This window comes from Hyposmocoma kahamanoa, unplaced genomic scaffold (assembly GCF_003589595.1).
Source record: "Hyposmocoma kahamanoa isolate Upper Pololo Valley unplaced genomic scaffold, ASM358959v1 89, whole genome shotgun sequence".
Classification (NCBI taxonomy): Eukaryota; Metazoa; Arthropoda; class Insecta; order Lepidoptera; family Cosmopterigidae; genus Hyposmocoma; species Hyposmocoma kahamanoa.
Window position 1 is genome coordinate 3,128,552 of NW_020654520.1, and position 15,083 is coordinate 3,143,634.

The 15,083-nt window shown below is 35.9% G+C and overlaps 1 protein-coding gene across 1 annotated transcript in view; it reads right to left on the reverse strand.

Annotated features, from left to right (window-relative positions):
* The window catches only part of LOC113236115 (GTP-binding protein REM 1), a 361,807-nt gene that overhangs the window by 56,710 nt on the left and 290,014 nt on the right, over positions 1 to 15,083 (reverse strand). Inside the window, exon 2 of the mRNA XM_026472107.1 lies at positions 11,916 to 12,122. Coding sequence (XP_026327892.1) covers positions 11,916 to 12,122 — 207 coding nt within the window. The remainder of the gene's footprint in view (positions 1 to 11,915; positions 12,123 to 15,083) is intronic.

Below are 15,083 nucleotides of genomic sequence, written 5' to 3' on the forward strand. Positions count from 1 at the left end.
TTAAGTGTTTAAGATATTAGTTCTCATATTTCTTAAGCGTTTAAGATATTAGCTCTCATAGTTCTTAAGTGTTTAGTTGACTTACTGCCGTGATTTTTAAAGAAAAAAATTGAGTAATGTTTCCTTCAGCATATACAGGATGGAAAAAATAAGTGATACATCAGGAAGAACCTAAAATAATTAAGATAGTTAATTTTACTTAAAGGAAATATTATTTTTTTAAATCATCAACTACAATTACAGATTGTTTGAAAAGCTTGCCTGAGCCGGAAATCGAGTTATTCATTAATATGATTTGACGAAAAAAGCGCGCTAAAGCCATTGACTTACAAATAAATGGACGACGGGTCTAATACAAAAACCACGAAAAAAATGTCCCAAGTCAACCTATTCGAAATTTAAATTGTAATGTCATCGCAGTATCGCGCTGTCAGTCGAACAAATGAAGACTAAAGCGGAGTTTGGCGCTCTGTATACGATTTTAGCGCCTTACAAGTGCGGACACTTTTTAGCGCGGACCCGATGTCCATATAATTGTAAGTCAATGGCTAAAGCACTGACATTCAATACCAAATAATTGTTATGTTATGTTATGTTATGTTGTGTTACCAATCTGGCCTTCCACGAAGATGTCTCGAGTTCGATTCCCGATAAATACCGTAAAGGCCCATTTAGATGGAGAGAGTTAATCGCACGCTTTATGACGAAAAATCGTACGCAATTATCGTAAGCAATAATCGCCATGATATTATCGTATCATAATGTTTACATTCAGGCAAGAACTAAAATCTCGTCTACGATTATGTCATACGAGATTCGCAAGCAACTTAATCGCCTCTTCGACTGTTTACTCAGAGAAATATGTAGTAAGGAGAAACTTGCTTACGAGTTATCGAATTATCGAAACACGATCTCGTATAACATTTTTTCAAGTTCATACGATTATCGTACAAATTGGTGATTGATTGATTACTGCGGTATTGACAATGAAAATATCAAAATGATGCAAAAATCATTCAAATTTAGAACTGCTGATAATATTAAGTTCATTGCATTGTATAGAAATATACATTTTTTTTATAATTTTTTAAAAATTTTATAACATTTCTTAACCCATTTTTTTTCCTTTTCGTTTCCTTAATTCCTCGCGCACTGTACTTTTGCTTTCAAGTTCTGTTTCCCCAAAAACGTCGCGCATCGCTACCTCAAACTTATTATACCTAACACTTGTCACTTTGCGTCGGAGGTTAACAAGAGAACAAAGTCTGTTCAGTTATCTTCAAAATACACAAGAGTGCGAGATGACTGTGCGCTGTGTACACACTAATTAATACACTATAATTATACACTACATGATAAACAATGGTACATTCTCCATTAAGGGCAATAAATAAGGGATGTAAGACTTTTAAAGGGCCCGAAACGTTGGTGTGTTTGAAAAAGACATCGAGAGAAATATCTATATCTACATTTATTTTTCTCGTGAGTATAATTTGTGTATGTGTGTGTCCATGGCACCCGCGATGCAGGATTTCTTTAGTGCGGAGCTATGACTGTGTGCGTAGAAAAAAGTAAACATGTGGACGCGGGCGTGTGTGGCAGCGTGCAACTACCCTGGCCCTCGTTTGCTTCATTCTTATTAAAGTCATGTGTAGGATTGCACACTACACTAACCACAACACGTTCGAAATCAGAAGGAAGTTCTGATTCAGATTTCGTCGAGTCACCGCCGCGGAATCCCATGATTAATATAGACTTAATGCGAGTGGCAGGAGGAAAAGCGAAAAAAACTGTTTTGCCAGATCAAATGGTTAAGGCATTTACTATTGAATAACGGTCCTTAAAAAAATATACTTTACCCTTAAGGATGTTGTCTAAAGAATGTGCTAATTTGTTATACGATAGGATGTACTTTACCCGACCATATGAAATCCTGAAAACAGGCTAAAATAATACTTCAAAATTATTTATTCAAGAAGAAACTGAGATCAAAAGTCCGTGGAATTACATTTATTTACCAAGTTTTTTTGAAATCAGTTGCCGGAAAGTGCGCGAAACCTGATTCATCCCCTAGTTTGCCATCCGTAGAGGTCGAATATTTTCTTCAAATTTAAATGGAAATAATAGTGATGTATCTTCTTTCCAACAAAGAAAAAATCGGTTTACAAATATAATCGCGTAACATACGCACAAAAAATTTTCAGTCGAATTGAGAACCTCCTCCTTTTTTGAAGTCAGTTAATAAAACGTCTAATTTTGCACACTATTTCCATACGGAGATGTTTCTCTGTAAGTACTACAAAGAACCTGAAAAATTTTGGTTTTCAACTGAAGAGTTATAGTTATTAAATTCACATTTGTCTCAAAACTTGAAAATTGCCCAGCAGTTTAATGGCACGCCGCGCCGCCCGCTGCAGCGACAGTCTCCATCAGACGATTGTCAACGTTGGATCTGTGCCATATTTTCTCCGCCTGTTCTTATTTCACTCATATTATTAATTTTTGCGCGCGGATTGTGGAACACGAGAGGCGGCCCCCCACACCTCAAATCCTAATCTCAGCTCACTTTGCAATACCTCGTCTTAAATCTCTCCTTAGAGATTGCATTCATTGTTATACCAAAAGTCAAACCCAACAATATTCTAGAATAGCAGTCATCTAAATTCCAACCTAAATAGTTAATTAACCGTTTGGTCGTTGGGTTCAAAGTAGTTTGACAAGTTAACTCGAACAACAAATTCGATTAGGTCGTCTCAGCGACACTTCGCTAGGTGTTAAAGGGCTATTTCAGTACAGTGGTATTCATGACATCCTAGTCCCTACGCAGAGAAAATGAAAGACAAAGGTTGTACAGAAAGGATTAGTCACTGCTGGGTTTTATGTATAATATAAATTTCGAGTACAAATAAAGTTAAAATGTGTGCCCAACTTCTCGTTCCTAACATTGATACGAACAATGATTCAGGTTCAGATTAATTTATTTCTAAAATATAATATTACAGTATAAATTGCACTACATGTCAAAGTATAAGTAATTATATTGAGATCGTCAAACAAAAATGAAAATTATAAGATTAAAAATACACAATAGTTAGGAAGTTAACAATTCATTAATAATAATATTGTTTTTAGGTTTTCGCGATTGTTACACATAGGAAATGAAGCTATTTTTCCGGATTTAAATCGCGTATATTTGTTTTTTCAAACAAACCGACGTTTCGGGCCCTTTACAGGTCCCATGGTCACGGTCCCATCCCATGGTTGAAGACTGTACCACCTCAGTCAAGCGTGACCATGGGACCTGTAAAGGGCCCGAAACGTCGGTTTATTTGAAAAAACAAATATACGCGATTTAAATCCGGATAAAAGTTTCATTTCCTATAATAATATTGTTGTTATTAAAACTACATATCAAATACCATTCTCCATCAAGAACCGTCATAAGTTGATAACATTTACTTTAAATTTAAATTTATTTTAAACATTTACTTTAAATATAAAGGATTTTCCAAGAAAAGGTATTTCAGCAGGCGCCTACGTGTTTTATCAGATGATTCAAGTCTGAGAGTAGCAAGTAGACGTTCATAGTAAGTAGGTCCGATGACACGCGGGTTTTTCTCTGCAAGTGCCATGTGTCGGGGGACTGTTCTCAAATAACCGGTACGGTGGAGTGGGATGCGAGAAACATTTACACTAGTGTAGTATTGGAAATCACATATCCAAAAAATTAAAATTAAATTGTCGCAGTTTCCTTACGCACTACGTGAACGATCAAACTTGAAAACGTCAGTGGCCGCATACTTACGCCTGTGCTCCGGGAAACAGTGCAAATGCCCAAAATCTCATAACCGCAAAAGTATGTACGGATTCTTGCAAATATAAAATAACTAGAAAGCTGCAAGCCGCTCTTTATAAATCTAATATATGTCGGGGGATACTCCGGAGGTCATTTACGGAGAGACCATCTTCTATAAACTGCGGCGGTTTAGACTTCCTATTGTACTATTTTCATCCTCTAAGTGTTTAGAAATGAAAACGTTACTCAATGTCCAATTAAAATAATAACTATATATTCCATCGTCATTTTTTTAAGCTTTATTTGTTTTTAAATAATTACAAGTGGCGGTACGAACGTGTGACTGATGGTAAGGCCTGTCCATAACAGTTACATTGCCACTCCGAGCTTTAAATCGCAAAGATCTGACGGATACGGCCACTGCACCTGTCATCCTGACACATAAGTTAACAAGTCCAATGTGTAATTCCACCACGCTCACAATACTGCTTGGCGGCAGAAATAGGTAAGGTGGTAGTATTTCACTGGACGAACCTTTCACGAGGAGTTCTACTGCTACTACATATATAGTATTTGCGTATATCTAATATATAATTCTTTAAGTATGTTTTGGTAACGACAACACATGTAAAGCACTTATAAACAAATATTTTTTATTGGTTATTGGTAATCGTTTCACTGCGATCTTGGCTAACTGTAAGTGACGATGTAGTTGGGAATGGAACATGTTTGCCTAAGCCATTTGCTTTCACCTTGATAAGGCCCTTGTTGTATTTACCTTGGTACTTCACAATTGAATCCAAATGTATGCGATTTAAGATTATATAACCAGAGATCGAAATAGAAGTATATTACCTATACCTTCACATTCAGGAAGTAATTCACATGAAGCGATAATACCTCATTTTGAAATGCCGTAATTATTGTACTATTCGATACCTTCAATTAACACTACGTCAACTTTATTTTTTGGTCATTTTCTGTTATTTTTGTAAACAGTCATTTTTAACCGATTTTCAAAGAATAGGAGGAGGTTATACATACATAAAACATACATGTTTCATTTATGTTGCATTTCTCCGTCAATTGTAGATCGATTTTGGAAATTCTTTTTTTTTTATTGAAAGGGTGCACTCTCGTGGTGGTGGTCCCATTGTAACCAAGTCAGAATTTGATGAGGGGATTCCATGGAAATCGCAAAAAGCCTATAAGCAAATATTTTCAATGAAAATGTTACAATTACAATTACATGTGAGTTTATTAGAAAGGTACGAATTATGGCGAGTGCCACTGGTAGGTTATTATTTACAAATATTGCTCCCCGAATTTCGTAAAATAAAATAAAGGAACAAAAAACTAAATTTGAAAAAAAAAAGAACAAAGAAAACTAATTTTACGATAAAAATATTAAAGAAACAAAAAGCAAAATAAAAATAGAACAAAAGTTGGCATAGTGTTCACTGGAGGTATCGATATGTAGTTCTTTTTATTTTTGATGTGTAACTCGCTTTACTACGGAAGTGTGTTTTGATGAAAAAATTTGTAATTTTAGGCGAAAGTTATTCAACCTTATCCCTTCCTCTCCTTTCCATCAGCGGACCACCCGTGCCGGACTGCGTTGCCACAGATGGACGGTCAGTTCAATACCGTCCCGCACTAAAAAGTTTGGCAATTCGTTTTTATGCCGAACCATCAAATTGTGGAACCAACTCCCGGCGCATGTATTCCCTCCCCTCTTTAACATCGGGTCCTTCAAACGTAGTGTGAAGAAGCATTTGGCCAGACCGGCAAAATGATAGTGACGGAGTGAAGATATTTGTGTTTTCCATCCGTTACTCTCATCTCTGGACTGTATTCGCACTTTCCATCAGGCGCGGTGCAGTCATTTTGCCGAGTCACAATAAAAAAAAAAAAAAAAAATATTTTGTGTTATATATTAGCTTTTCATTATTAATCATTCTGGGATTTTAAAATTAAGTATTATCCGCTTTGTGTATATTACTTGAAGTTTCTGTAAGTGTATTTGGACTGTTTTGATATCTGATTATAAGGGATAAAAGTTCAAATTGTAACTGGCTGAACATACAAGCTATTAGATCATAATCTCACAAGAAAAAAAGTCTATGTGGGTCGCTTCCCAGGCGGTGTTGATTCAATTTTCCCCAGTTCTCAACACGAGTTGTCAATTGTGGCTAGGAAACTAGCGATTACAACGAACGACTTAATTTTTTTTATGATATAAAATGACTTGACGTGCAAATAATTCGCCTGGTACATTGACTTACAAATAAATGGACGACGGTCTAATACAAAAACCACGAAAAAAATGTCCCAAGTCAACCTATTTAAACGTAGTGACATATAAAGGAATATGAAAAAGCTAAAACGTTGAATTTAAATTGTAATGTCATCGCAGTACTGTCTAATTTTGCTTGCTTCGCTGTCAGTCGAACAAACGAAGACTAAAGCGTGAATGACGCTCTGTATACGATTTTAACGCCTTATAAGTTCGGACACTTTTTAGCGCGGACCCGACGTCCATATAATTGTAAGTCAATGGCCTGGTAGTACGCGACGAGGATGGATTCAAAAAGGTGGAAAGGGAATGAAGTACACCAGCTGTAACTTAGTGTCACTTTGATTTTGAATTAATTTATGGTGAGAGTATCAACTCAACACCTGTCGACCTTCATGAAGGATGAGTTTTGGCCGAGGGTGTCCTCACTGACGTTTCCGAGGCTGGCTACCGGACACCCACGTTGCGTCACACGTCACAGACTATACGTGTCATTGGTGTTTTATTATATTATCATGTATGTTAGTCTATAAGGTATGGTGTTTATGGTACCTTAATATAAATAAATAAAAAAAAGCGACTCGTCTAAATTATAACAGATCCGAGGGGCATAGCTACTGCAGCGCCCTTCACTGTGAGACGTAAAGTTGACAAGTTCCTTGCGTCTGTAGTTTCACGAGTGTCCTTATAAATTAACACATAATATGAAGTAGACATAAAACGTATTGAGCGAATTCAGAGCAGATTTATGTGGTATCTTTTTTATCAGACTCACAAAGCTAAAGAGCTGCTCTCTTATCGGTACCTCCAATAAACACTACGTCAACTTTACTTTTTGGTCACTTTCTGTTATTTTTGTAAACATATTTATTCACTAATGTTATGCTCCCCGAATTGTGTGAAAAAAAATAAAGAAACAAAAACAAAATTCGAAAAATAAACAATAAAACGAATTTTGTGAAAAAAAAAGGAAACAAAAGCTGGAACTGGACCAAAAATTCAGTTGACGTAGCTTTCATTGGAGGTATTCTTATGAGGAATGCCTTTCTTATTTTAATTTAATGAGTACAAGGAATAGAATATTGCTACTAGACCACATGTTCTTACACAAGATTATCAATGGAGCCGTTGACTGCCCTTTTCTATAGGGACTGGCAAATTTCAACGTTAAGCTGCCTCGTTTGAGTAGGTACGTTCCATTTTCAGTTAAAGGTGATTGATCAATTGATGAATCAAGACAATATAACCACCTGCATAAGCGGGGTGACTGTCTCGTCGACATTTTTTCAAATAGTACTTCGCGATTTAAGCATACAATCAAATCTGCTCTGACATCTGTGTCAAAGTAGTTTAAATTTTTTTCCAATCCCGGATGAAAGAAACTGCTCTCTTTATTCTATTTATGAAGGTAAAAAAAAGTAAATAGCTGTACACGAGCTATCTAAAACGGCGCTTTTTCGTCTTGTTGCGTTCAGCAGCATGTCCTAAAATTACCCTCGTAAATAATTTTTTTTTTTTTCTTAAGTTCTACTAGCAAAACTCGCCGTTCCATCAATGTGCCAATTCTCGTTACTTTTCTTATTGTCTGCTTCGGTAAAAGCTCAGTTATGTACTGCATTTTTTTTACAATGCACTATTAGAATTACTTTAAAATCCAACTTCGACTTCTTAGGTCAGTAGTTTTGTCCTACGATGCAGTAAAATCATTTCCGAAAATCCGGAATTCGAAACAGTAATTAATTAACATTTTGTGGTTTTAACAACTATACGTCGCTCCTTGTACATATATCTATACATGTGTTTATATATGTGGAACGCCTTTAAAGCATTTATGGCTCAGCATGCTTTGTGTTGCAGGTGTTGCTAGCATTAACTGCAGCTTCATTCTTATTCTTCTATTATAATAATTTGCCAAACAATCTCACCAATTACGATCTCGAACAAGGGAACTGTCAGTAATATGAATAGAGATAACATGATAGACCAACGGATCACTTCGCGGAACTACCCAGAATATCCAAACAGACGTAATGTAGGAAATCCTAAATTGGTGTTTCTCGTTCATCATTTACAGTGTAAAACGTTGGGCCATCGAGGTTGTCAGAAGCGATAGCGTTTTTGTTACCACGTCACGAGTTTCCTAACCACAATCTCATGGGGCGTGTCATGCCATATTGCCTGCTGATACCAGCAGAAAAACTTCAACAGTTCGTATTTTATTTAAAGTAATGCAATTACAAATTAAACTATTCGTAAAAAAAGACACTGAATTTCTGAAATAAAATTAAATCATATGGAAGGAAAATAACCTTCAAAGAAAAGGCTACTCTAGCGTAAAGAGAAACCTAATCAAAACCTTATTTCATGCGCTTCATTCAATTTCCATTTACAAAAAGTACTACACGCAGATGCTCGTAAATAGTATCATAACATGCATTTAAAGTCGATGGTCGATCGTTTAATTACCGCCTTATGGATGTAATGGATTTATTTTTTTATTTAATTGTACTTCTCAACGTCAAGATTAAGCAAAAAGTTTTTAAGCTTGAAAAATCTGCATATATGTATGTCGCATAAGCTTGAAGTATAGAAGAAAAAACAAATAGTTGCAGTTTAAATATATTTTACTATGTTAATTTTATGAATTCCAATTCTGCAGTATTTTTAGTATTTATTTGTTTTGTAATACATCATGGTAGCAAGCGTTTTTTATTTATTTTTTCCATCCTCTAAAGTTTTTGCCTTGTGCAACATTTTACATCGAGTTGTATTATCTATCTATGGAAGAATAGCTGGCCATCTGTTTATAAGAAAAAAATACAAAAACCCGCTATTGGCAAAATTCGTAATTATATTGTACTGTTCCGTGATATTCATTAACACATATTTGTAAAACAATCTATTATTTTATTATAATTGTTAATACGAGTTTGTCGACTAATTATTTATGTCCAAATTGGGTTCAAAATAAAAAAAAAAAAATAACCGACCAGACTTTAAAAAAAAACACTGAATTACATATTTATGGGCATTGACTTACAATTATATAGACGTCGGGTCCGCTCTAAAAAGTGTCCGAACTTACAGGGCGTTAAAATCGTATACAGAGCGTCATTCACGCTTTAGTCTTCGTTTGTTCGACTGACAGCAAAGCAAGCAAAATTAGACAGTACTGCGATGACATTACAATTTAAATTCAACGTTTTCGCTTTTTCTTATTCCTTTACATGTCACTACGTTTAAATAGGTTGACTTGGGACATTTTTTTCGTGGTTTTTGTATTAGACCCATCGTCCATTTATTTGTAAGTCAATGTTTATAGGATTTAACTAGTGCTCCGTTAAAATGAGGTGCTATAAATCCGAGCCGCGATGCATCTGATGAGTGAAGCTCATTATTTAAAAAAGTAATCATACACACACATACATACACATTTTGCTTTGTTCATAAACTCCGGCAACACAAAGGAAAGCCGAGTGCTTTGAGGTTGCATCAAAGAGAAAATTTTGTTTGTTTGCACTTGTACGTGGAATAATTAGGTGCACACTAAATGTGCGCTTAATTACTAAAGAGAAAAGCAAGAGGACTGAAGTTGTTCGCAAGACACCGTTGTTTTTTGGACGAAAATCAAGTTTAAACGTAATATTTATTTTATTGAATATGATGATGTTTTTACTAAACTACTATGAGGTTTTAAATTTTAAATGAAAACCACCGTGAAACTCGTCTATACTACCTCAAATGGCTTTGATTTATTTCGCATAACAGTGACAAGTGCTGTGCGCAATAATAACAAAAACGCAACACAGTCATAGCCCCGCTCTAGGGAAAACCTGTGTCGCGGGTGCCATGAACCATAAATAAACAACCACAAATTACACCCAAACTCACGAGATAAATAAATGTAGGCCATGCACATATTCCTCTCGGCCTGGGAATCGAACCGAGGACCTCCGCGTGGCAGTCCGGCATGGTAACAGTTTGGCCACGGAGGCAGGCAATATGTGCGGTATTCGTCCTCGTATATACAACCTCAAATGGCTTTAGTTGATTCGGCATATCAGTGAAAGTGTAGAATTAATCAATTTGAAAAAACATATTGTAAAATTGAACATATACACTGATTACTATACGGTGTGAAAACACGATTCCTAAACATTTTCACGATTAAAAAATTAAAAAGCAAAAACCAAGGGTGCGAAATAATATTGTCTGGCTCTGAATCACTGCACATACAGGAACTGACATTTTGATGTAAAGAAGTCCTTATACTCCGTCCAATCGAGTTCTTAGGTTTTCGCGATTGTTACACATAGGAAATGAAATTATTTTTCCGGATTTAAATCGCGTATATTTGTTTTTTCAAACAAACCGACGTTTCGGGCCCTTTACAGGTCCCATGGTCACGGTTGACTGAGGTGGTACAGTCTTCAACCAGTTATATCTAATATTGATGCAAACCACCGTATTCTTTCACTAAAGTTACAATAGTTATTAATTAAATACCTTATTTTTAATTTTACATTTTAATTTTAATTTTTTTTTTTTGAACGTTTTCTTTGTACTGTAAAGGGCCCGAAACGTCGGTTTCTATGAAAAAACAAATATACGCGATTTAAATCCGGAACAATAGTTTCATTTACTCCGTCCAATCATTTATTTCACTTTTGGCAGATCTAATTCTAATCAATTAGTGATGTCCTAATGCGTTTCCGATTCGATTTGTTATAACTATCGATTTTATTTATGAAGTTTTAAATATTTTTTTTACAAATTATTTATTAATCGTGAATGTCAGCGGATACCAAAAAGATATTGTCTGCTTGGTATCGTGATGTTGCGTTTGACAGTTTGTGTACTCAAGAATTAATAATTAATGTTAATGAGGATTGCAAGTGATGATTCCCGTTCATATGGAGAAAAATCCGATGATTCATCATAATAAACAATAAAAGTTTATTACAATTTGTTTCATTTCAACAATGAACTACAAAGTTTATTAGACAGCCGCTCCACAGTTACCAAAATTTATCAACTTGTATTCAAGTTTCTTTATTGTATTCAAGTTTTTATTATCTTCGATACATAATCTGTTGGCTCGATAAATATCGGAGCTAAAGAGCACGTCGCTTCACTAAAATTAAAAAATATTAGAGTCCAGGAAGTTTTGCAAGTATTGTTTTGTCTACGGTTGCATGGCAATAATTACGGAACTTTAGAGGCATACATATGTCAAAAGTTAAATAAATGGTTCGACGGAGGGTGTTTTATAGACATTTCACAGTAATTACTAAAGTTCGAAAGTACAAAAGATGGATAAGGTTAAAACGAATTCTAATCACGTGGCAAGCTGCAGAGAGCGGCCGCGCTTGTCCGCTTTCCAAGTGACTCGCACACTAAAAACCCCTCTTGTCAATGCTCGTTTGTTTATAAAAGCATTGGCCATAAACTTCCTCCTTAATTTCAAACGGCAACCTTGCCAACGACTATCATGTCAGATGAGACGACTCATTAAACTTGTAGACAATATTTTTTCCTTTCTCTAATATTAAATTAAACTTATTCCAACGAGACTTGCGTCACGCCCTCTGCGGCCTCACCAGTTTGAGCTGTCAAACTAACGTGACATTGTAAACAAAGAAACGTGCTCGATCATTGACCTTACTCGATACTAGTTAAAACAAAGCTTACCTATATTGTTACATTACGTTTGAAGTGATAACTAACTCCGTCATAATGTAATGACCAAGCTTGTAAAGATTCAGTAATATAGTTTAGAAAAGTAAGCCTTGTAAAGCTTTCTTTCTCTCTCGTCTCACTCACCTCTTTGCCTAAACATGATGCATTCACTGGTTTTAAACTGGCTGACGAGAGCAGTTTTGCCGACACCTGGTGCTCCGACCATGGCGACTCGGTGGCAAGCCACCGGCTTTCTCTCTAGAGGCTCGGGGGCCTGTGCTGGTGATGATGGGGCGAGGGAACCCGACCGCGACCGGCGCCGGCGGAAGGAGTCGCCTCGGTTTACTATGCCTGGAAAAGAAGCACTGGATTAGACTATGTATTGGTTTCTTGAACAGCGATTTAGATAGAGCTCCTTGTGAAATAGTTCGTCCAGTGAGGTACTGCCACATACAAGCCGCGTTTGCTGTATGGAGTTACCATACTTGTTTGATTATACAAGTACTACATGGTAGTACTGTACATATTATGATTTAAAACCTTGCTGTCGCTATTCTTTGATACAGAATATACAAAAGCCAGAACACTACTTAGAATAACTAGAATAACTTATTAATAACACCTTAGGCCATACTGTAATAATATAATAAGTTATAATAATAAGTTGAAGATTCCACGCCAATGCCACAGGCCACGTGTGAAACCACCAACAGTCGAGCGAAAACCTGTCATCTTACCTTACGTGAGAGGTGTTACAGACAAGATCGGAAGAGTCCTCAGGCGTGCATCTATCAAGACCTATTTCAAACCCCTGAGGAAGATTTATCAGTTCCTGAGACCCGTGAAATGTAACATCCCCTTACAGGATGCAGGAGTTTACAAGCTTGACTGTGAGTGCGGTCTCTCTTATATTGGACAAACAAAGCGAAGTATTTGTACCCGCGTCAAAGAACATATAGCTGATGTCAAACACCGTCGCGTAAACAAGTCTGCAGTCTGCGAGCATGTCATGGATAAACCTACACATTCAATGAAGTTTGACAAACCCCAGGTCCTTGCAAAAGAAGTCCGTTATCTACCCAGGATGCTGCGAGAGGCCATTGAAATTAAAAAACATCCTAATTTCAACAGGGAAGATGGTTTCTCCGTACCACCAGTTTGGGATCCAGTATTTCCTCTAATGAAAAATCCCAAACAGACATAAGACTGCAGTACTAATTAATATGTTTTAGTTTATTCTAATTTCTATTAATAATTAATAATAAATTGAAGTTCATAATTCATTCAATAAAATAATTTGTAAAACTTAATATAGCGTAAATTGGAATGTTTTCTTTGTAAAATTAAAAATAAGGTATTTAATTAATAACTATTGTAACTATAGTGAAAAAATAGGGTGGTTTGCATCAATATTAGACATAACTGGTTGAAGACTGTACCACCTCAGTCAACCGTGACCATGGGACCTGTAAAGGGCCCGAAACGTCGGTTTGTTTGAAAAAACAAATATACGCGATTTAAATCCGGAAAAATAGTTTCATTTCTTGTTTATTCTTAGAAAGCGCACTAGTACATTATTTTTAAATCGACCATAGACAATATTCTTTTTCGTTCTTATTTTTTTGTTAAAAGTTTTTTTCTTGGCTCTGTAGCGTCCTGCCTTTGGCCACAATATGTAATTTCGATTGGATTGCCAATTTTTGATTATTCTTCCAAATAAATCTTTTGTTACTGCTTGAGACTTCAGGATAACATTGTCGTAGCTAGTAGCAAACCAAACAGAATTGTTGGCCCATCCATTACGCTCACGAAGCCAGATACAAAGTTTCGCTGTTATTGATACGTCTTAGGTATTAGAAAATATTGAAATGAGAGATTGTTTATCAATAGTAATTCACGATTTTTTTAATGGAATCGATGACGTACTCGGCTCGGCGGATATGTTCTACGTCTGCCGAAGGAAAAGGCGGTCTTTATCAATCGTGATTATTTATTTATTTAAAAAATACAGATTTATTATACTTAGATTTACGAGAATTACTTAATAATAATGTAGTTTACATAGTCGCTACTAATGATCTTATATACTTATACATATACTTGCCGCTACTGGGATTCGAAGCACCGACGTACGGTTTTCCCAGAAGGTTACCTATTCTCTTAAATAAAGTTTACATTAGATTTTGTAGCATAAGAGCTCCTTGTGAAAGAGCTCATTCAGGGAAGTACTGCCACCTCACCTCTTTCTGCCGCCAAGTAATAATAAATCTGTTCCGGTTTTGAACTGTAAGGGAGCTGGTGAAATTACAGGCACCTGGGACTTGTCAATTTATGTCTCAGTGTGACGGGCGCAGCGGTAGTGTCACTCAAATCTTTGCGATTCAAAGCTCTGACTGGCACTGCAACTGTTATTGATAGACGTGTCACTCACCACCAGGCCGACAACTTGTTCCCGTCACTTGGTTTCATGAAAAAAACATAAGCAAATAATTACCATTTTCTTAAAGCAAAACCTGACACACTGCTTCTCCAACGTCTGACGTCAATTGTGTTTGTATACGTTCGTTTCGGCCCTACCCTAAATCCATTTTAAGGTTACAGTAATTTTAACTTCATTTGTTTATATTCAGTTTGTTTGCGGTAACACGGCGTGGTTTAAGCACACGAATCTGGGATTACTAATTAGTCGTAAAAAAAGTTATTCTGTTTTTTATTTCGAACGAATCTTTTTTGTAGGAATTTAATTGTTATGACCAGAGATAGGAATAGACAAGATTATATTTACTTACAATTCAAGGACGTTGTATTTATAGACTGGATAATAATACCTCGCTTTGAAATCTCTGTATTGTAATGTTAACAGACTTCAAGAAAGGAAGAGACTCTAATAATAATAATAAATCATTTATTGTCTCGTAACATTTTCTTCCTTAAAAACTAATTAATCAAATACAACAAAATAAATAAATTTGAGACTAAAAAGGCTGAGGTTCAGCTTATGCTGGCACGGCGATAAGACCGCGCAGCGCTGTTTTTCAACCTCTCCCTTATCCCTATGGTCTTGAGCGGGATACATGTCAACGGGGTACATATAGCATAATATATTAAAAGACATACATGACACAAAGAAACAATAACAATATTGATATGACATTGATGGACATTATGTGGAGGAAAAAAAAACAATAAAATAATAATAATTATAATGATGAAACTAAAAGAAAATGGTAAAGAAATATTAACATAAACAGTTCATGGAAATCCTGGGTGTGTGTGTGTGTGTGTGTGTGTGTGTGTGTGTGTGTGTGTGTG